Genomic DNA, 21,863 nt, shown 5'->3' with positions numbered 1-21,863 from the left:
GAATCAATATGTAAGAGGGGGAAAAAATGGATGTCTGTGTGGTGGATTAATGGTTTCCTACAGTCTTCAGCAGTTGACATACCGAGTTGTGATGTATCCAGGTAGGATGCTTTCTGTGGCACATCATTAGAAATTGGTAAGAGTAATTGGAATTGGGCACAGTGTGTGAGGGACTAAAGGCATTGGTGTGCTTTCTTGGCTGTATTGTTGATGTGGTTGAACCAGGACTGCACAATGAAGCAGTGGTAGAGTTGCTGCCTTGCAGCACCAGATACCCACGGTTGATCCTGACCATGGGTGCTGTCTGTACAGTTTCTTCATTCTCCCTATGACTGGGTTTTCCCCAGGTGCTCTGGTTTCCTCCCACAATACACAGGTTTCTGGGTTAATTGACTTTGGTTAAAATTTGAAAAATTGTCCCAAGTATGTAGGAAAGTGCTAGTGTACGTTGAACACAGGTCGGCAGGGACCCAGTGGGCCGAAGGGCCTATTTCCGTTCTTTATCTCTAAAGTCTAAAGGACAAATTGTTGGTGATATTTGACCCTAGGAACTTGAAGCCCTTGGTTATCTCATGTTAGTGGCCAATATCCATTATATGCCATGCCTTTCTCAACTGCACCTTCGATCCTGCTTCCTATAAAGACTATAAACCATTTCCCAATTTCTCTGGACTCCTACACTACACTGAGGACAATTGTATGTTCATAGAACAGTCTGCACACTTGGAGCCCTTGGGAACTAACAAGGAGCAAAGAGGTCCTTCTGCAGTTGTACAGGGCCCTAGTGAGACCGCACCTGGAGTACTATGTGCAGTTTTGGTCTCCAAATTTGAGGAAGGATATTCTTGCTATTGAGGGCGTGCAGCGTAGGTTTACTAGGTTAATTCCTGGAATGGCGGGACTGTCATATGTTGAAAGACCGGAGCGACTAAGCTTGTATACACTGGAATTTAGATGGATGAGAGGGGATCTTATCGAAACGTATAAGATTTTTAAGGGTCTATTGTACTGCAGTTCACTCAGCAACTCTGGATTGTCACCATCAAGGTTCATCCTTCCGTCTTGGTAGTGGCACATGAAAGTATCCCAGTGTCTTGTAATTCACAAGCTTGTCTTGAATATACAATAGAGCCTGATCATGATGCCTCTCATCAATCATGATATTTGGATCATCGATTGTTCTCCGTTCTCTTTGAAGGTAGTCTTCAGACATTGAATTCTTGAAGCGATCCCATAATTGTCGAGAAGAGTTGATCTCAACAATCGTCAGCAAATCAAACAAATCTCTCATTGGTTCGAAAAGTATTGTCCGCTCAGCATCTTCCATCATCTGTTGCCAATGGTCGTCAGTTTGCAACAAACCTCTATGCAGACATCTTTGAAGGAAGGAAGAATATGTCCGTCATGCGTCCTCGATGAATCGAAGGATACTGGCCCTTTTACGTGATGGAGAAGCAGTCTCAAGTAGTAGAGGTCACATCTTGGAGAAATGGTATGCACTCGTCCCAGAACGTTGGCTTCAAAAATACCTGGAAGATCTTCCACTATCTTCCCAAACTTCCTTCTTTGCCATTTCTTATTGTTCCATGTGTAAAATCGGGGCACATCAGCGTATTTTCAGTGTTCTTGCAAATTGATCTCGAGAACACAATTCCATGAATTCAGTTAAAGTTGTTCTCGTGATATCCTCATTTCTCACCAGCCGACCAGCATCGACTCTGATGACGACTTGTTCTTGTGGTAGATGTACCTGGAGTCGAATGACAGCGGGGCGTCTCTCATGAGTTGGAAATCCAAGAATTTTAATCCCACTGCTTCCGATGGACCTATGTATCTGCCAGTAAAGTACTGTGCAATTTTGTCATCCCTGTTAACTCCAAAAATTGCTTGATCACTCCCTTTCAAGGTGTACTTGAACACGTATTTGACCGACTTTACAGAGGAGCATATCTCAACGTTGATGTGACATTTGAACAACTTCAAGAGTTGAGCATTACAGGGCACCACCCATTCAGAAGTAATAGGTTGATCCCGGCGTCCTTCTTGATGTCCCTGAAATCCTCCCATATCCGGAGATCGTCTCCTGTACAGAGGATGTGACTCATCTCCACACCTTGTGCTTTCGATAAACGGCTTTGGGAATCTCTTTCTGCATCTTCCATTCTTCCAACAAGGAGAGGTGAGGTCGCAGTATGGTTCATGAAGAGACCTCCCAACATTTGGTTTTACAAATTCATAATTTTGATGCCCAAAATTCAGAAGTTTACATCAAATTCATAATATGGCATGTAATGTAACTTTTCAGCAAAAGAAAGTATGCACGCCAAATGCGCACACGCGTTGCGCTACATTCATGTGTGAAAAACAACTATTATTTCCAACAGTCTGTAGTTCATATCATATCATATCATATATATACAGCCGGAAACAGGCCTTTTCGGCCCTCCAAGTCCGTGCCGCCCAGTGATCCCCGTACATTAACACTATCCTACACCCACTAGGGACAATTTTTACATTTACCCAGCCAATTAACCTACATACCTGTACGTCTTTGGAGTTCTTGGACTACATGTACAATGTCAGACCTTCTTCTTCTTAAGCCCTTGGCTCTTCTAGGGAGCATCGGCCATTGACAAATGTCCTCCACCTCACTTGGTTGTTGGCGGTTCTTTCGAGATACAGCATTACCTGCTTCACATTTGAATTAAAGATGCATATTTTGGTGTTGATTGAGATGTATTTTGAACTCCAGATCTTCCTGAGCATGTTAAACACCACCCTAGCCTTATTGATTCTGCTTTTCATGACTGCATCTGCCCCTCCGGTGGTGTCCACAACACTGCCTAGGTATGTGAATGTTTCTACCTCCTCCAGGGCAGTGCTGTGCATGAGGATAGGATACAGCAATGGGAAAACATGGAGTGGGGAAAATGAATGACAATGTCAGACCTATCATGAGTATATTCTGGTACTTATAGAAAGATTATTGAACAGAAATACTTTTTACAACAAATAAAAAACTTGTTTTGTTTTGTTTTTTCTATTTTGGTTTTTCCGTACACATCCCAATTCTCTTGATATTGAATAAAAGAACAATGATCATAAAATGTATGACTAAGTTATGAAGAAAGTTTCATTTAAAATTGCACATACCTAATTTCGTTGAAGACATACTTGCTCCAGTGGTCTTCAACAGCAAATCACAACGGTCCAGCGGGCGGCAGGGCGAGGACCGGCGGGCAGTGAGGTGAGGCGAGGCCCGGGGAGCGACGAGGTGAGGCGAGGCCCGGGGAGCGGCGAGGTGAGGCGAGGCCCGGGGAGCCAGGGTCCCGGCGAGGTGAGGCCCGGTGAGCGGCGAGGCTCGGGCCCAGCGAGGCAAGACCCGGCGAGCGGCGACGCGAGGCCCGGCTAGCGGCGAGGCGAGTCCCGGCGAACGGCGAGGCAAGGCCCGGAAAGCGGAGAGGCCCGGCAGGCGACGCCGGGTGATCGTTGATGCTGGTGAGGGGTGGGCCGGGCGCTGCGCGAATGCGGGATGGGTTTGGGCCCAGCGGGTTTGCTTCGTCTAATTAGTCTGACCTTTAACTGCTCGGCGGTGGATCCGGGGCTGAGCGGTGAAGGAGACGGCCGTGGCAGAGAGCGGTAGCAGCAGCGGTGATGCTGAGCAGGAGCTGAAGGCTCGTCGGCAACGGCAGCGATGGAGATGACCAGGGTTTAGAGCGGCGGCCGCGGTGATGGTTGGGCGGGGGCTCCGGGGCTCTGGCGACGGCAGCGAAGGAAACGCCCTGGGTTTAGAGCCGCAGTGGGAGCAGCGGCGGCCATGATGGGGACCCCCGGGGTTTAGAGCGGCAGCAGGAGCAACGATGGCCATGATGGAGATGCCCGGGGTTTGGAGCAGCGGCGGCCTTGATGGAGATGCCAGGGGTTTAGAGTGGCAGCGAGAGCAGTGGCGGCCATGATAGAGACGCCCGGGGTTTAGAACGGCAGCGGGAGCAGCGGCGGCGGTGTGATTGCTCAGCGGACCTGGAGAGTAGAGCGGCGGCCATGATGGAGATGCCCGGGGTTTAGAGCGGGAAGGAGAAGCAGCGGCGGCGGCGCGATGGATCAGCGGGGCTCTGGTGCTTGGCAGTGATGGAGACACCCGTGGTTTGGAGTGGTGATGGCAGGGCGGGGTGGAGCGGCGGCCATGATGGAGTCGCCCGGGATTTGGAGCGGCGGCGGTGACGCTTCCTCCACTTGGGCCGCGGAACCAAACGGGCATCTGGAGGGAAGTAGAAGCTGAACGAAAATGACAACTGCGCAGTCACCCGGCGGCCATCTTACGTAAGTGTAGACGCTGGTCTGGTGGCCATCTTACGTGAGGACCGGCCCTCAACAGCGCATGCGCTGGTTTTAAAAAACGTTAAAATGTGAATAACTTTTAAAATATAATACCAATTTCAATAAAACTATCATTTTTACCATTAAAGCGATGGCGGTGAATAAGGTGGGCCTAAAAATGTTGCGCTATCTTGTACAGTTTTGGCTGAAGTTCAGTCACAAACAAACAAACAAACGAGAGCTATAGTACATAGATGGTACCAAAGGTTAACTATTAATTTTAAAGTCCAATTTGTACCTAATAAACTTTTTTAATCCTTTATACATTTTTTCTTCTCTGGAAATTAATACCCATGAAACAACAACAAAATCATGGTGAAATCATATAAATGCAATAAGTTTTGTTATCATTTGATCTGCTTTTAATTGATTCTCATTGAATCAAATTATGATATGTAAATTTCTGGGCAAGAATGAACGAGAATTGTCCTGTTTTTAAAGTTGGTTATACTATATTTTATCAGAAAGTGCCAATGTTGATGTATTGAATTATTAAGAAGTCAGTATTGTATTGTTTGTATTCAGTCTTTGCCCAAGCTTCCTCATTTACTACTATTTAATTAATATTCTGCTTCAAACATCTATTTCCTTAAACAAATGTTGCAGACTTACCAACTGATGTAGATGAATATTAAACACTTTAGTTACTAGCTACATGCAACAAGATAATGATAACATTCAGGCATGGTTGATATGTGATAGTGTGGCCTTTTGTTTTCTGTCCAACTGTAATAGCAGGGATTGAAATTTGCACAGACCTGGGGATGATGGTGGCGAACCTGGATTAGAGGGTATTAGCTATTAGGAGAAGGGTTGGACAGACCCGGGACCTCTCTGGAATGCAGGGGGTTATGGGAAGACCAGATAGAAGTATATAAAATTATGAGGCGCATCAATAGGGTAGACAGTCAGCACCCTTTTCCCAGGATGAAAATATCAAACACTAGACGGGATACCTTTAAGGTGAAATGGGCAAAGTTTAAAGGAGATGTGCAGGGCATGATTTTTACACAGGATGATAAGTGCCTGGAACATGATGCGAGTGGTGATGATGGAGGCACATAAGATAGTGACATTTTAGAGGGATTTCGATAGGCACATGGATATGCAGGGAATGGATATGGACCATGCGCAGGCAGTTGAGATTAGTTTATTTTGACATGTTCGGCATAAACATTATGGGCTGAAGGTCCTGTTTCTATGCTGTAATGTTTTATGTTCTACAATAAGTAACTACCTTCCAAAAGGCTTTCTCCAAAAAGGAAAGAGTGTACCTACCGAGTTAACTGTATGTTTGTGTTGTCATTTGTGAGCGGAGCACCAAGGCATATTCCTTGTATATGCACATACTTGGCCAATAAACTTATTCATTCATTCATTCATACCTTCCTGTATCATTACATTTACCGTCATCCATTATCCTGGTGAATCGTCAATGGCCAAACTAGATCAGCCACACATTATGAATATTCATTCCCTCCACCAGTGCCATCACAAGTGGCTGTAGTATAGATTTTTTTTTTTAGATTTTAGAGATACAGCCAAAAACAGGCCCTTCAGCTCACCGGGTCCGCGCCGCCCAGCGATTCCCGCACATTAACACTATCCTACACCCACTAGGGACAATTTTTACATTTACCCAGCCAATTAACCTTCAAACCTGTACGTCTTTGGAGTGTGGGAGGATCTTCTCCGAAGATCTCGGAGAAAACCCACGCAGGTCACGGGGAGAACTTACAAACTCCATACAGTACAGCACCCGTAGTCAGGATCGAACCTGAGTCTCCGGCGCTGCATTCGCTGTAAGGCAGCAACTCTACCGCTGCGCCACCATGCCGAGCAATGCAAAATGACACATGCAAAATGCAGTTTGGTGATGTGAGGGTTCATTGTCTTTGGAACTGTTTTCAAGAGGTGATGGAAACAATGGGTTTGAATATTTTCAAGGGAAAGGGAGACAAATTCTTTGTATGGAAGGAGATGGAAGGTTATTGTGGGTAGTTGGGAATATAGGGCAGCCATGATCTTGCATTGCAGAGCAAGCTCTCTTATGCTAAATGGCCCACTCATGCTTCCGAGATGTTCATAGCGCTAAGGTTGTACAAAGTTTCAGTCTTGATTTTTGTGAGGATATACACCTTACCTTCCTTCAGGTTTCGAGATTTAAATTTTTTGAAGATGAATAATTAAATTGTTTATACAATCCATTTTAAATTACTTTTAGTTTGCAGGTCTTCATATAGTTTCTGTTCTCTGCAGTTGTGAAAATATTTAAATTACAGTGAATGTACACTGTATGCGATTAATGTCAAATGGCAAGCAATATAAATAAGCATCATCTTGCTTTGTACTTGCCACAGTGGAAGAAATGTCCTATAATTCAATGATGCACAGTAATAATATAATTTTAAATGTGTACTCTGGATTCTGCTTGTATATTTCCACAGAAATTGTTAAATTGGAGAAGTATAGGATGCAGAATAAACTAATTGACAAGTGCAAGTTTTTTTTAAAGTAATGTCTTATCAATCTCACCTAGACCCCTCCCCAAGTTTCTATCCAATTGCATTTGAAAGTTACTTTTGAATCTACTTCCATCATTGAACTCTGCATTTTATTTTTCTTTATGTCACTGAAGGATCTTTTATGGCAAATCTGTGTAGTCTTGAGCTACTAACTCCTTTGCCACTAAAAACATTCTAATTTATCAAAGTTCTTTCTAACATTAACCAATTTTATTAAAATTTTCCTCTTCAATAAAGTGGCATACAGTTTTCCAAAATCGCTCCTTGGTACTATCCTCATAGAATCGCACACCACAGAAACGGCCCTTTTTGGCCCTCCTTCTCAATGCTGACTGGTGATATCTATCCATGCTAATCCCATGTTTAAACCAAATCCATCCACACCTTTCCAAATGTCCGTTCAAATGTCTATTAAAGTTTGTAGTTGTTTCTGTCATGGGCTGAACCATGCTGGAGTTGCTGCCTTTGTCCCTGCTCTCATCTGGGCTAAATGTGGATTGCCAATCGTATTTGCCTTTTTCTCTCTCACATTGGGTAATGAGGTTTTATCTGTACTTGGCTTCATCAGACATGCTGGCCTCAGAACATTGCTGATCTTAACAGAAGGCAGAGATGACATTTGATAAGTATAAATGACCTGACATTTTCTTTATTATGAGATGTTCTCCAGTGAAATAAGTATTTAATTTGTACTCATTTTTTTAAACATTAATTAGGACTTCATGAACTGGGCAGATGGTGCGAAAGAAGAAGGCTTTGTCCTCGTATCGTTTGGAGCCGGTGTGAAATATTTGTCGGATGAAGTTGCACATACATTGGCAGGAGCTTTGTCGAGACTCCCTCAGAAAGTGATCTGGAGGTATGAGATAAAGTCGAGAATTCGATGGGCTATCTGTGGGTATATGGATTGGGATAGAGTGGTGTCAGAAGAAACAAAAAATAGCTCAACAGAATTGATTTATTACTTGGACTTTGTTCTCATAGTCATAAAGTGATACCGTGTGGAAACAGGCTCTTCAGCCCAACTTGCCCACACCGGCCAACGTGTCCCAGCTACACGAGTCCTATCTGCGTTTATCCCATATCCCTCTAAACCTGCCATATCCATGTACCTGTCTAATTGTTTCTTAAACGTTACGATAGTACCTGCCTCAACGACCTCCTCTGGCAGCTCGTTCCATTCATCCACCACCCTTTGTGGAAAAACTTGCCTCTCTCAGATTCTTATTAAATCTTTTCGCCGTCACCTTAAACCTATGACCTCTGGTCCTCGATTCACGTACTCTGGGCAAGAGACTCTGTGCATCTACCTGATCTATTCCTCATGATCTTATACACCTCAAAAAGATCACCCCTCATCCTCCTGCGCCCCAAGGAATAGAGTCCCAGCCTACTCAACCTCTCCCTATAGCTCAGATCCTCGAGTCCCGGCAACGTCCTCGTAAATTTTCACTGTACCCTTTCCAGCTTGACAACATCTTTCCTGTAACATGGTGCCCAGAACTGAACACAATACCCTAAATACTGTCTCACCAATGTCTTGTATAACTGCAACTTGATTTCCCAACTTCTGTACTCAATACTCTGACTGATGAAGGCCAATGTGCTATAAGCCTTTTTGACCACCCCATCTACCTTCGACTCCACCTTCAAGGAACTATGTACCTGCACTTCTAGATCCCTCTGCTCTACAACATTCCCCAGAACCCTACCATTCACTGTGTAGGTCTTGCCCATATTAGACTTCCAAATTGCAACACTCACATTTCTCTATTAAATTCCATCAACCATTCCTCAGCCTACCTTGCCAACTGATCAAGATCCTGCTGCAATCTTTTACAGCCATCTTCACTATTTGCAATACAACCCATTTTAAAATCATCAATCTTGCTAATCTTGCCTTGTACTTTCTCATCCAAATAATTAATATAGATAACAAACAGTAACGGGCCCAGCACTGAACCCTGAGGCGCACCACTAGTCACAGATCTCCAGTCTGAGAAGCAACCTTTCACCATGCTTCCTTCCATGAAGCTAATTTTCTATCCAGTTGGCTATCTCTCCTTGGATCCCATGCAATCTAACCTTCCAGAGCAGCCTACCATGTGGAATCTTGTCAAATGCTTGGCTGAAGTCCATACATACAACATTTACAACTCTGCCCTCATCTACCTTTCTGACCACACCTTAAAAAAAAAACTCATTCAGATACGTGACACGACCTCCCTTGTACAAAACCATGCTGACTATCCTTTATCAGCCCTTACCATCTAAATGCATGTATGTCCTATCTCTCGGAATACTCTCTACAGATTCCAACTACAGATGTTAAGCTCGAAGACAGACACAAAATGCTGGAGTAACACAGCGGGACAGGCAGTATCTCTGGAGAGGAATGGGTGACGTTTCGGGTCGAGACCCTTCTTCAGACTGCCTTCAGTCTACCTTTGATTTAAACCAGCATCTGCAGTTCTATCCTACACAGATGTTAAGCTCACTGGCCTATAGTTCCCAGCATTTTCCCTGCAGCCCTTCTTGAATTGAGGTACAACGTTTGCCATCCTCAGTCTTCCAGCACCTCTCCTGTATTTAAAGACGATTCGTAAATTTCATTCAGGGCTCCTCCAATTTCCTCTAGTTTCCCACAGTATATAGAATATTCTGGGTATTTATAAAAATACACACCACACTAACTTGGAAAGGTGTTATTTTCTAAAGTTTAGTTTACAGATATAGTGCCACCGAGTCCGCGCTGGCCATCGATCCCCTCACACTTACACTACCCTACCCACACTAGGGGCAGTTTACAATTATACCAAGCCAATTAACCTACAAACCTGTACGTTTTTGGAGTGTGGGAGGAAACCGGAGATCCCGGTGAAAACGGGGAGAACGTACAATCTCTGTATAAACAGCACCCCTGGTCAGGATTGCATCCGGGTGTCTGGCGATGTCAGGAAGAAACTACAGCTGCGCCAACCTAAAGGATGTTTCTCAACAACATATATTTGCAAAACAAGTTTGCATTTAGGACTAAAGGCTCCACTGGGTGTTGGGAGCTCAAATGAAAGATGCTAGAGGGAGTCTATTAAAGAGATCTAGAAGCATCCAGATGAGATTGTAGAACAGTGTATATCGAAGAGCAGTTAAAGTCAGTTACTAAGAGTGATGTCATGGTGTAGTGAAATTTAGCATGCGGAAGAGACAGCAGCATTCTGGACTATAAACAATCTGGGGGGTTTAGAAAGTATGGAGCTTTATAATACACATTGGAGTTGATGTACGCACAAGGGCTATGGTAGCACCAGGAAAAGTTGTGGAGATCAAAAGTATGGTTTTGCTAAAGGAATGAATGCTAATCTTTTTCTATGGAATTGCATAACCTACAAACCTGTACATTTTTGGAGTGTGATAGGTAAAAAACATACTTTGTAACCAGATATTTGGTTCATCTGAATCGTATCAAATTAAAAAATTTAAATTATGTCGTTTTGGCAACCAATTAGCATTTTATAGATTAGAGCACTGCATTTTTTTTACATAATGTGTATTTTTATTTTTTAAATGTGCAATTTGCCCAGGCAAGTGAAAAGTGGATCTTTTTTCTTTTTGATGCGCAGTCAACACCAAGTAATCAGCATACTGTGGCTGTCATTTATATTCACTTTCCTTATTTATATTTTATTTGATGTGTAATGGATATTGGGTTACTTTAGTTTCAAGAATGGAGCTTAAACCTCCATAACGTTAATTGATTCCCTAACAGATCCATTTAAACCTGAATGAGTCCTATGAAAACATTGTGATTGTGCTGTTTTTCTTTTTGAAGACCTGTTTCATATGAAAATCATTTAAAGGTTCAATATTTATTTTAGTTTGTCATGTAAAATGCAGATATTTTGGTACATGCATTTCCTACAAAATCTAAAGTGTGCCCTCTACTGTTTATCAGGGGAGTTGCAGTACCTGCTGCACTATTTGTACTGGGTACTGGATCACATGAATACTGCGTAAAATTTTAATAACTTGATTTCCAAGACTAGGTTAACCTCCACACATTAATCTAACTTTTTCAAAATGTGGTTCAAGTCGCAATGCTTTTTCAGCTAGAATAAAGCAGAGTGCTGGGAGATAGTAACATTGCCAGAGAAACATAGAAAATAGGTGCAGGAGTAGGCCATTCAGCCCTTCAAACCAGCACCGCCATTCAATATGATCATGGCTGATCATTCAAAATCAATACCCTGTTCCTGCTTTTTCCCCATATCCCTTGATTCTGTTAGCCCTGAGCGCTAAATCTAACTCTCTCTTGAAAACATCCAGTTTATTGGCCTCCGCTGCCTTCTCTGGCAGAGAATTCCACAAAATCACAACTCTCTGAGTGGAAAAGTGTCAGTCCTGAATGGCCCACCCCTTATTCTTAAACTGTGACCCCTAGTTCTGGACTCCCCCAACATCGGGAACATTTTTCCTGCAGCTAGCCTGTCCAATCCCTTAAAAAGTTTATGTTTCTATAAGATCCCCTCTCATCCTTCTACATTCCAGTGAATACAAGCCCAGTCGACTCATTCTTTCATCGTATGTCAGTCCCGCCATCCCTGGAATTAACCTGGTGAACCTATGCTGCACTCCCTCTCGTGCTGTGACATTACAATACTTGTTTCTAATACCTGACTACAATTCCAGTCTACAATTTAGGATGTTAACTTTTTTCTCTTGCATTTTATTCCCCTTTTCTGGCCTACTTCGGTTCTTCGAATCATGTCAAATCTGTTCACAACTATATATGTTTCTAAAAGGTTAAAGAAAATTGGCGGAAATAAAACACAAAGTAGTGTGAAAGAAAAGTAACAAGTGAGCGTAGAGAGGGGAAAAGAAATGAAAACAACCTGATGTCTTATTTCCTCTTTCTTATTACCTCCTGTCCAAAAAGTCTATTTAGTTGATTCCCATTCACTGTGAGGAAAGTAGGGAAGGAAAGGGCATTGATAAATAGATGTCAACCTAACTACGCTGCATTGGAGATAATTTTTTGTAGTATTGTGAAAATAATGATTTAATGTGATTATCCCTTTCTGAAATGCACAGATAACCTAGAATATGTTTCAGGATGAAATGGAAGATCTGTCTGATTTTCAACAAAATCTTGCATGTAGTAAAAGGATTTTTTGAGAAATGGTTGATAATGCAGTGTTGCCATCTTCTGGTTGGTGTGGCATATTTCATTCATTGGCCATAATGTTTACTTTCTGTAGATGAATCATGGAAGTATAGGGCTAGAAATGATTGATTATCAGTCCATTGACAGGCCAGCTTGAAGGTTCAGGCTCATTATTGTCGCATGTAACGAGGTACAGTGAAAAGCTTTGTTATCCATGCTATCCAAACAGCTCAGATATACGATACATAAATAAATCTTGTCTAACTGAAGTACGATAGAGCAAAGGGCAAGACATGGTGCAGAATGTAATTCTCAACATTGTAGTGAGTTCACAAGTTATAGGAGCAGAATTAGGCCATTCGGCCCATCGAGTGTACTCTGCCATTCAATCAAGGCCGATCTCTGATTATTATTGGTTCTAATAATAATTAGTTCTATAGACAAAAAGTCCAATGTCTTCAATGGGGTTGGGGTGAATCGGACAGTACCTTAGCTTATGGAAGCCCGATAACAAAGGCGACAAAGCTGTTCCTGAGTCTGGTGGCGCTCACCTTCCAGCTTCTGCCGGATGGGAGTAGGGAGAGAAGGAAAAATGACCAGGGTAAGACAAATCTTTTGTTATGTTTGCTAATTTTCTGAGGTAGTGTGAAGAGTAAATGTAGTCAGTGGTGGGAAGTCTGGTTTGTGTGATGGACTTGGCTACATCTACAACACTGCAGTTTCTTGCGGTATTGGGTAGAGCTGCTCTCAAACCAAGCTATGATGCAACCCGACAAAAGTTTGTCACTGGATACATACTGAATTTCCTCAGTCTCCGCCACCACTTGCATCAATATGGCTGGTCCATGACAGATCTTCTGTAATATTACCGCCAAAGAACTTGAAGCTCTCAATCATTTTCACTTCCGCACTATTAATGCTGATTGGGGCATATACTCCACTTTCTACTAACTATGCTGCACATACTTTTATGTATTTCTATCGGGTCTCTCCTCAATCTCTGAAGCTCCTGAGAAAACAATCCGCGTTTGTCCAATCTCTTGCGGCATTTTACATTTTCCTTGAACCTCACCCCCTTTGATCTCTTGTTTTCACACTTTGCCCTTTCACATCTCTATGTTTCCCTCTCCCGTGATTCTCAGTCTGAAGAAAGGTCTTGACTCAAAACATCACTCAATCCGTCTCTCCAGAGATGCTGCCTGTCTCGTTGAGTTACTCCAGCATTTTATCTATATTCGGAGTAAACCAGCATCTGCAGTTCCTTCCTATGCACTCTTCTTGTGTCTTATGCCCTCTAATTAAGACAGCACACTGGGAAACATTTCTGTGCTCTCTGCAAAGCCTTCCTGTAATGGAGTGATCAGAATTCTGCATCATACTCTAAACATGGCCTAATCAAAGTTGTATAAAGCTGCTGTGTGACACTTGCTCAATGTCCCTCAGGCAATTGTTTAGTTTAGAGATGCAGCATGGAAACGGATTCTTCAGCCGACCATCAATCACCAGTTTACACTAATTCCATGTTATTCCATTTTCTCATCCACTCCGTACACACTCGGGGCAAATTATAGGAGCCAATTAACCTACAAACCCACACGTCTTTGGGCTGAGGGGGGAAACTGGAGCAAACGTGCAAACTCCACACAGACGGCACCCAATGCCAGAATCGAACCCGGGTCTGTAGCTCTGAGGCAACTACTCTACCAATTGTGCCACTGCTGCCTCTAAAGGGGGAAGAAAGCGAGTGAAAATGGAATAGGTGAACGTGTGAAACGACATGCACACACACCTTCCAGCTCTCCTACACTCTTACCTTTCGTTGTTTTCTCTTCCTTTCTCTTTGTTAATGTCTCCCATCCCATGACCCCACTTGGTTCCATCTGCCGATCCTCTTGCCCATCTGATTCCACTTGTTTCATTCTGGCAATCTTTCCTGTTCCCCCTGTCCTAATGCAGGGGTTTGACCTATAATGTCAACTTCCTCGTTTTTCCCTCCACAAATGTTTGGCTGCTGCGTTCTACGCATGTTCTGTTTTTTTCTGTTCCAGATTCCAGCATTTGCATTCTCTTTTGTCTTCATCTGTTCCTGTACTTTTCCTCTTCCCATGACTGCCAACCAAATCATCATAACTACTGATATGATAGGGAATGCAAACTTTTAATTATTTTATATACCTGACTTTAGAACCATGGTAAGTTTCTAAGGAATTTGTGTGGCATTTTGAAGCAGAACCAGAATAAACATTGCACTCCACATTTGGTTCCAATCAGGTTTTGAATATCTGTGCCAGTTTTCCTTTATTGAAATTCTTGACCAAAGCAGCTTAAATTTCCACAAATACGGTCATTTCATCCTTTTATTATAGTTTCCTGTAGCTTCCCCATAGCGAACCGGCCAGTAATTTCCTGATTTATCTGTTTATCTTCATTGTTCGCTGTGTTCTATTTTGGAGGGCTATTTCCTGAAACAAGGTAAAAATTGAATGGATTGAAAGATATAGCATGGAAACAGGCCCTTTGGCGCATCAAGTCCATGCAGATTGTCGGATCACTCGTTCATACTAGCTCTGTTATCCTACCTTCGCATCAACTCTCTGCACACCAGGCACATTTTCAGAGGATGATTAACCTACAAATCTGCACATCTTTGGGAAGGAAACCAGAGCACCGGGAGGAATGTCCATACAGTCACAGGGTGATTGTGCAAACTCCACACAGACAGCACCCAAGGTCAGGATCGAACCTGCGTCTGGGCGCTATTGGGCAGCGGCTCAATATCTTAAATATCTCAATAGCTATGACAATCTTAAACTATTTTGTTGAGGTCATTTAAAATCCATATGATCACTTCATGGAAATTTCAGTATTTAATCATATTTTGTGAAGAGGCACAACACAAGTGAGGGAATCATCATAACAACATTCCTCTCCTTTGTGTTCTAGAGTCATAGAGCTCTTAAGAACGCAAACAGTGCCTTCAGCAAAACTTGCGCATGCCAACCAAGTTGCCTCACAGCTGGTCCCACTTGCCTGTACTTGCCCCATACCCCTCCAAACCTTTCCTATGCATGTACTCGTCGAAGTGTCTTTCAAATTTTTTAATTGCTTCAGCCTCTATTACTTAATATGGCAGTTCATTCCATATCTATGTCCCTCATAATTTTATACAAGTCTGTAAGGTCAGCCCTCAGCCTCCAATGTTACATGGAAAAAAGACCTAGCTTATTCAGATTCTTCTCCAGCTTATTATACTTGTAAATCTTTTTGCAGTTTAATGAGGGCGATCAGAATTGTACGCAATACTTCAAATGTGGTTATACCATGTCCTTGTACAGCTGTAACATGACACCCCAACTCCTGCACACAATATCACACACTATTTCTGACTTTATTACTTACAGCTCTCTGCCCTCTAAAGCCTCCAACCTTATCGTTCCCCAGCCCCGCACGGCCTGATTTTATCTTCTCCCCAAAATCCACAAACAGAACTGTCCTGGAAGACCCATTGTTTCTGCTTGTTCATGTCCCACCAAATTAATTTCCATATATCTCGACTCCATCCTATCCCCCTTGGTCCAATCCCCCTCTACATATGTCCAAAACATCTCACAAGCTCTTCATCTCTTCAACAACTTCCATGTTCCAGGCCCCCACTCCCTCATCTTTACCATGGATGTCCAATCTACACCTCCATCCCCCACCAGGAAGGTCTTAAAGCCCTCCGTTTGTTCCTCGACTGCAGAACCAGCCAATTTCCGTCTACCAATACTCTCCTCCACCTAGCAGAGCTGGTCCTTGCCCTCAACAACTTCTCCTTTGACTCCTCCTATTTACTCCAAATTCAAGATGGAGCTATGGGCACTCGCATGGGCCCCAGCTTTGCCTGCTTCTTTGTATGGTACGTCGAACAATCACTGTTCCAGGCTTACACTGGCCCTATCTCCGAACTTTACCTCCGCTACATTGACGACTGCATCGATGCTGCCTTCTGCACCCATGCAGAACTCATGACTTCATAAACTTCATGACTAATTTCCATCCTGCACTCAAATTCACTTGGGCCATCTCCCGACCGTTTCCAGATTTCTACGTCTCCATCACAGGAGACAGACTATTGACCGACACCTACTACAATCCTACTGACTCCCGTAGCTATCTAGACTACACTTCTTCCCACCCTGCTTCCTGTAAAGACTCTATCCCCTACTCCCAATTCCTCCGTCTACATCGCATCTGCGCCCAGGATGAGATTTTCCATACCAGATCATCGGAGATGTCCTCATTCTTTAGGAGACAGGGGTTCCCCTCTTCCATTATAGATGAGGCTCTCACTAGGGTCACCTCGATATCCCGCAGCCTCGCTGTTGCCACCCCTCCCCCCACTTGCAACAAATATATAACTAACATGCTTCTCTGGAAGGTAGGTTGCTTAAAGATATCAAGATTTGAGGATTCAATTAATAGGGTAAAGCATAACCAGTGGATGTTACGTTTTTGATTAAAAAGATATTCATAGAGATGACACCCAGAAGATTAGAGATTATGCATAACATAGTATAGATAGTAGATTAGTTAAAAGGCAAAGGGTAGTAAAAATAATGAATGAATAAATGAATAAGTTTATTGGCTAAGTATGTAGACAAACAAGGAATGTGCCTTGGTGCTCCGCTCGCAAGTAACAACATGAACATACAGTAAATAATGAAGAATAAAGCATAAAACATCAAAACATTAAGAACACAACATTATGGTTTAAACATGTGAGTGAAATAAACCAGAGCAAAAAGAGACTACAGACTTTTGACTGTTGAGTAGAGCTACTACTTGCGGAAAAAGCTGTTTTTATGTCTCGCTGTGGCTGCTTTGACAGTCCGGAGTCGCCTTCCTGAGGGAAGTGCTTCAAAGAGTTTGTGGCCAGGGTGAGAGGGGTCAGAGATGATCTTACCCGCTCGCTCCTGGCCCTTGCAGTGTACAGTTCATCAATGGGGGGGGGGGGGAGGTTGCAGCCAACAACCTTCTCAGCTGATCGAACAATTTGTTGCAGCCTCCGGATGTCGTGCTCGGTGGCTGAGCCAAACCAGGCCAAGATGGAGAAGGTGAGGATGGACTCTACGATGACAGTATAGAATTGGACCATCATTGCCTGTGGCAGATTGTGTTTCCTCAGCTGCCGGAGGAAGTACATCCTCTGTTGGGTCTTTTTGACTGTGGAGTCAATGATGGACCCCATTTAAGGTCCTTGGAGATGATGGTTCCAAGGAGCTTAAATTACTCCACATTTGTGACTGTGGTGTTGTTGATGGTGAGTGGGGGGAGGGGAGGGGGAGCTCTCCGAAAGTGTCCAATCAGTACCACTGTCTTAAGAGCATTTAAATGAACATTTTCAAGTTGGCAAGCTCTAACAGCTAGTTAGTCTCAGAAATTAGTGTTCTGGTCCCAGCTGTTTGCAATCTGCATTAATGATTTAGTGAAGAGGTACGTTTTAATAATATAAAAGGCATGTGGCAAGGTAAGTTGTGAAAAGGATATTGAATATAAAGGTTAAATCAAGCTCCGCATGCAAAATTTGATAACATCTGTATTATACAATCCATTCTGAATTCTTGAAATGATGTACTTGTCTTAATAGAATGTCGAGAACTGGATTTTTCAAAGGTGATTTTGTTGCTAGAGCCATAACACATTTCTCCCAGTTATGATTTTTATATGAATGCAATCTTTTGAGGAATAATTAGTGTATATGGTACAAAATTATAACGTACTGGAAAACATTTTGGTAAGAATTCAAATTATAGAATTGTACTGATAAAGGTGCTTGTGTTCATTCCTAATAGGCAATTTCTGATGCTTATCAGTGTACTAAAGGAATTTAAGTAGAAAATGTTTTCTTGTATAATTATGAAATCTGTAGAAGTAATAGAATTTTACATTCACACACCTTTTGTAAGTTTTAAGTACAAACATTTGCTTTGAATCAGCATTGCGACATGTGTAATTATTGTTATGTTCCACAGGTATTCTGGAAAGGAACCGAGCAATTTGAGCAACAATACAAGACTTGTAGAATGGGTGCCACAGAATGATTTACTTGGTGAGGTGGCCTCCATGAGAGATTGAGGGTGATTATTCAGTTGAATAATCTGTTTCAGATTTTCATCTGATTTACTCAGAATCCATTTCCCTTTCAGAATGTTATTATTAAATCTACTTTCACCTCACTTTGGACAACTAATTGCAGATTATAATTCATTTCATAACTGTTTTGGTTCATTTCCCAGTTTCCTTAAATTTATTCTATTGGTTGCATGTCATCGATCTTTATGATTTTGAACAGTTCTTTTAAATTTCCCTTAACCATCTCTCCAGTATGATCTTGTTTCCAAGTCTCTCCACGAAATCCCACATTCGGGTACCATTATAGAAAATCACCTTTGTGTCCCTCTGATTGGCAACCAGTACTGCCCCATTATTCCAAAATGGCACTAAACCAGAGATTTGAAGCATTTTAAAATGACTTTCTTGCCTTTGAATGTTTTTTTAATGAAGGTTCTAAAATTTTTAAATATCCTTTGCAAATTGGCCATCTGCCTTCCAAGTCTGGGTATGGACACCCCTTGGTCTTGAGTCCAGTGCATCAACTTCCAAGCTGAATTAAATTGTATTTACTATTTGCCTGAGCATACCACCTATCTGAACTTTTTTTCCCCTTTCACTTCTATTCACTATAGTTAGTAAGAATTTGAGTTTTCTTTGCAATTTTTCAAAATTATGCTCTGCATACAGAAGCCAATTTCTATTTTAAGCTTAGTGGTTTGAATATTGACAACCTTGTTGCTACATTATTCACTTTGGTCTTGAAGGACTACTAGTCACCAATGTTCTACTTTCTGTCTGTCCATTAGCCAATTGCATATCAGTGTTGTCATTGTTTTAATGTTGTGAACCTCGATTATCTTAATACAGCTGAGATAATTATCCTGGAGCTTACAATGCTGAGGATTGACCTTTACAGAGTGACATCAAGGAAGTGCCAGTGTAAGGGAGTCAAAAATTAGGCAAAGAGTGAAAGTGAGAAGGGTAAGATTTAAAAGGGACCCGAGAGACAAGTTGTTCCGCACAGAGGATGGCATGTGTATGGAACCAGAGATAAAAGTGGGTATAAGCTGGAGTCCTGAAAAACCATCCAGACCCCTGTTGATTGTGGTAAGGCTTGCATGCAACGATGGGCTACAAAATGAAGTAGTGCAGTAACACTGGCAGCAAATGTCCCACATCAGCGAGCTCCATGCCTCCTATACTTGGTTTGAACAGAGCATGTAGGAAAAGATTTTTACTGTCTACCATGTGTCTGCCTCTTGTACGCAATTCTCAGCAAAAACCTGAATGTTGTCCATTATTTCATGTGAATGGATACTGCGTGCTGCTTTGCATGTAGCTTCATATGGAAAGGAGCACTGCACTCATCAGTGGGCTTTACCATTTCTGATTTGAAAGGTGACTGATAAAGCAGTTTAATGTGGCTGAGGAACAACTGCAAAGTTATTTTAGGGACTGTGATGACTACACATGTAGTCATCTTCCTTAATAAAAGGTGAGGCTCCAGTCTTACTTTAGTTTAGAGATACAGTGCGGTACAGGCCCTTTGGGCAACCGAGTCTGTGCCAACCAGTGATCCCTGCGCATTTACACTATCCCATACACGCTAGGGGCAATTTACAATTATACCAAGCCTATTAACCTACAAACCTGTGTTTTTGGAGTGTGGGAGAAAATCCATGCAGGTCACGAGGAGAGCGTACAAACTTTGTACAGACAGCACCCGTAGTCAGGATCGAACCCAGGTCACTAGTGCTGTAAGGCCGCAGAACTACTGCGCTACCATGCTGAGCAGGTTTTACTGTGTTGTCACTCTGATGCTGTACTGTTTTGGCTTGATTTTTGTGGACTTTCATTTCACCAAGTGACTTTGCCAAAAACGGGTTTGTGAGCACATTATTGGCTAATGATGGTAGACAGGTTTGAACATAGAACAGTACAGCACAAGAATAGGCACTTTGGCCCACAATGTCTGTGCCGAACATGCTGCAAAGATCAACTCTTATCTGCCTGCACATAATTCTTATCCCTCCATTCCCTGCATACCATTTGCTTTCGCATGTTACTATGGTATCTGCCTCAACCAGGGCAGTTGCAGGCACTCGCCATCCTCTGTGTATAATTTTTTTTAATTGCCCTGCAGACCTTCTTTAAACATTGACCCCCTCACCTTAAAGTTGTGCATTCTCGTATTTGATTTTTTTAATCCTGTGGAAAAAGGTTCTGACTGTCTATCCTATCTATGCTTCTCATAATTTAATAAACTTACATTAGGTTTCCCTGCAACCTCCGGCGTTTCAGAGAAAACAATCCTCGTCTCCAACTTTTCCCTGTATCTAATACCCTCTAATCAGGCATCACTCTGGTAAACCACCTCCATACCCTCTCCAAAGCATTTTTATTGGCAGTAATGTATTTTGAATTGCATGTACTTCCGTTGAAATTAGATGTTATATTTTGCTGTTCTGGAATGAAGCTAATAGTTTTATTTATGCATCTATAGGCCACCCCAATATCAGAGGATTTCTAAGCCATGGGGGTCTAAATGGTATATTTGAAGCGATGTACCATGGTGTTCCTGTAGTTGGAATTCCCCTTTTTGGTGATCACTATGACACAATGACCCGTGTGCATGCCAAAGGGATGGGCATCTCATTAAGCTGGAAAACAATGACCGAAGATGACCTGTATGATGCATTGGTGACAATAATTACTGACCCACGGTAAGAGATAATGACTTGCAATATTTTGCAAAAGTGTAGAAGGCACATTGTTGAAGGCATTTGCTGAAGGCATTTGCTTATTTTAAAATGTGAACTAACAACATCAAAGGTAGGCATCTCAAAAGAAAAAAAACATTTGATCCTAGCTGTCTTCAGAGTTGCTTTGCAAAAAAGAACATACAGTGAAACTAAGCCAGACATTATAATGGTAGGCAGTCTGAAGTAGACGTTTGTCCATTTCCCTCCACAGATACTGCCTGACCCATTGCATTTCTTCAGTTTGTTTTTTTGTTTAAAAGTAGTAGAATTGTCTCGTTGCGCAGCCAAATGCTGCCAGTAATTACACAATAAATTATTCTCAGTCAAACCAACAAAGGTATTTGCATCATATCAATAAGAACATAAAGTTGAGCTCTGAAATTCAATTATCCTTTTAATGGTTGAGTTGTTTGCAGAGTTCTACATCCCTTTTGTTTTTTGGCTATTTGGTGGTGAGCTGAAATAAAGTATCCAAGTAAAAAACTGTATTGGAGGTTCCTAACTTCATACTAATCTTTCAAAGAAACTGCTAGTATCAGTCTGAAGAAGGGTCTCGACCCGAAACGTCACCCATTCTCTTCTGAGATGCTGCCTGATCCGCTGAGTTACTCCAGCATTTTCAATGAAACTTCTTCCATTAGCACCAATGGGACGACGGTAAGGTGGGCCTAAAATTGGCACGCTACCGTGTACCGTTTTGGCTGTAGTTTAGGAACAAACAAACAAACGAGAGTTTTAGTATGTAGATGTAGGGTTGCATTGCAGTGCAAGAGCATGACAAACAATTAGAAACTCTTGTGTTTGGATGTTTTACCAAATACTAAGTGCAAGACATAATTGCCTTAATAGCAATAATTCAGGTAGAGGGTCTATTCTGTATGTTTTAAATAAAAGATCTAGCTTCATAATTTTAATTTGTTTTCTCTCGGTGGTGGTTCATAT

General features: G+C 42.2%; 1 protein-coding gene across 1 annotated transcript in view; it reads left to right on the top strand.

Annotated features, from left to right (window-relative positions):
* LOC144595257 (2-hydroxyacylsphingosine 1-beta-galactosyltransferase-like) overlaps nt 1-21,863 on the top strand; it is a 67,043-nt gene that overhangs the window by 42,579 nt on the left and 2,601 nt on the right. The window contains exons 3-5 of the mRNA XM_078402540.1: nt 7,619-7,761; nt 18,078-18,154; nt 20,663-20,882. Of these exons, the coding sequence (XP_078258666.1) occupies nt 7,619-7,761; nt 18,078-18,154; nt 20,663-20,882 (440 nt within the window). The remainder of the gene's footprint in view (nt 1-7,618; nt 7,762-18,077; nt 18,155-20,662; nt 20,883-21,863) is intronic.

This window comes from Rhinoraja longicauda, chromosome 1 (assembly GCF_053455715.1).
Source record: "Rhinoraja longicauda isolate Sanriku21f chromosome 1, sRhiLon1.1, whole genome shotgun sequence".
Classification (NCBI taxonomy): Eukaryota; Metazoa; Chordata; class Chondrichthyes; order Rajiformes; family Arhynchobatidae; genus Rhinoraja; species Rhinoraja longicauda.
The sequence above is the reverse complement of the archived record's forward strand: the minus strand, read 5'-3'. Positions and strand labels throughout refer to the sequence as shown.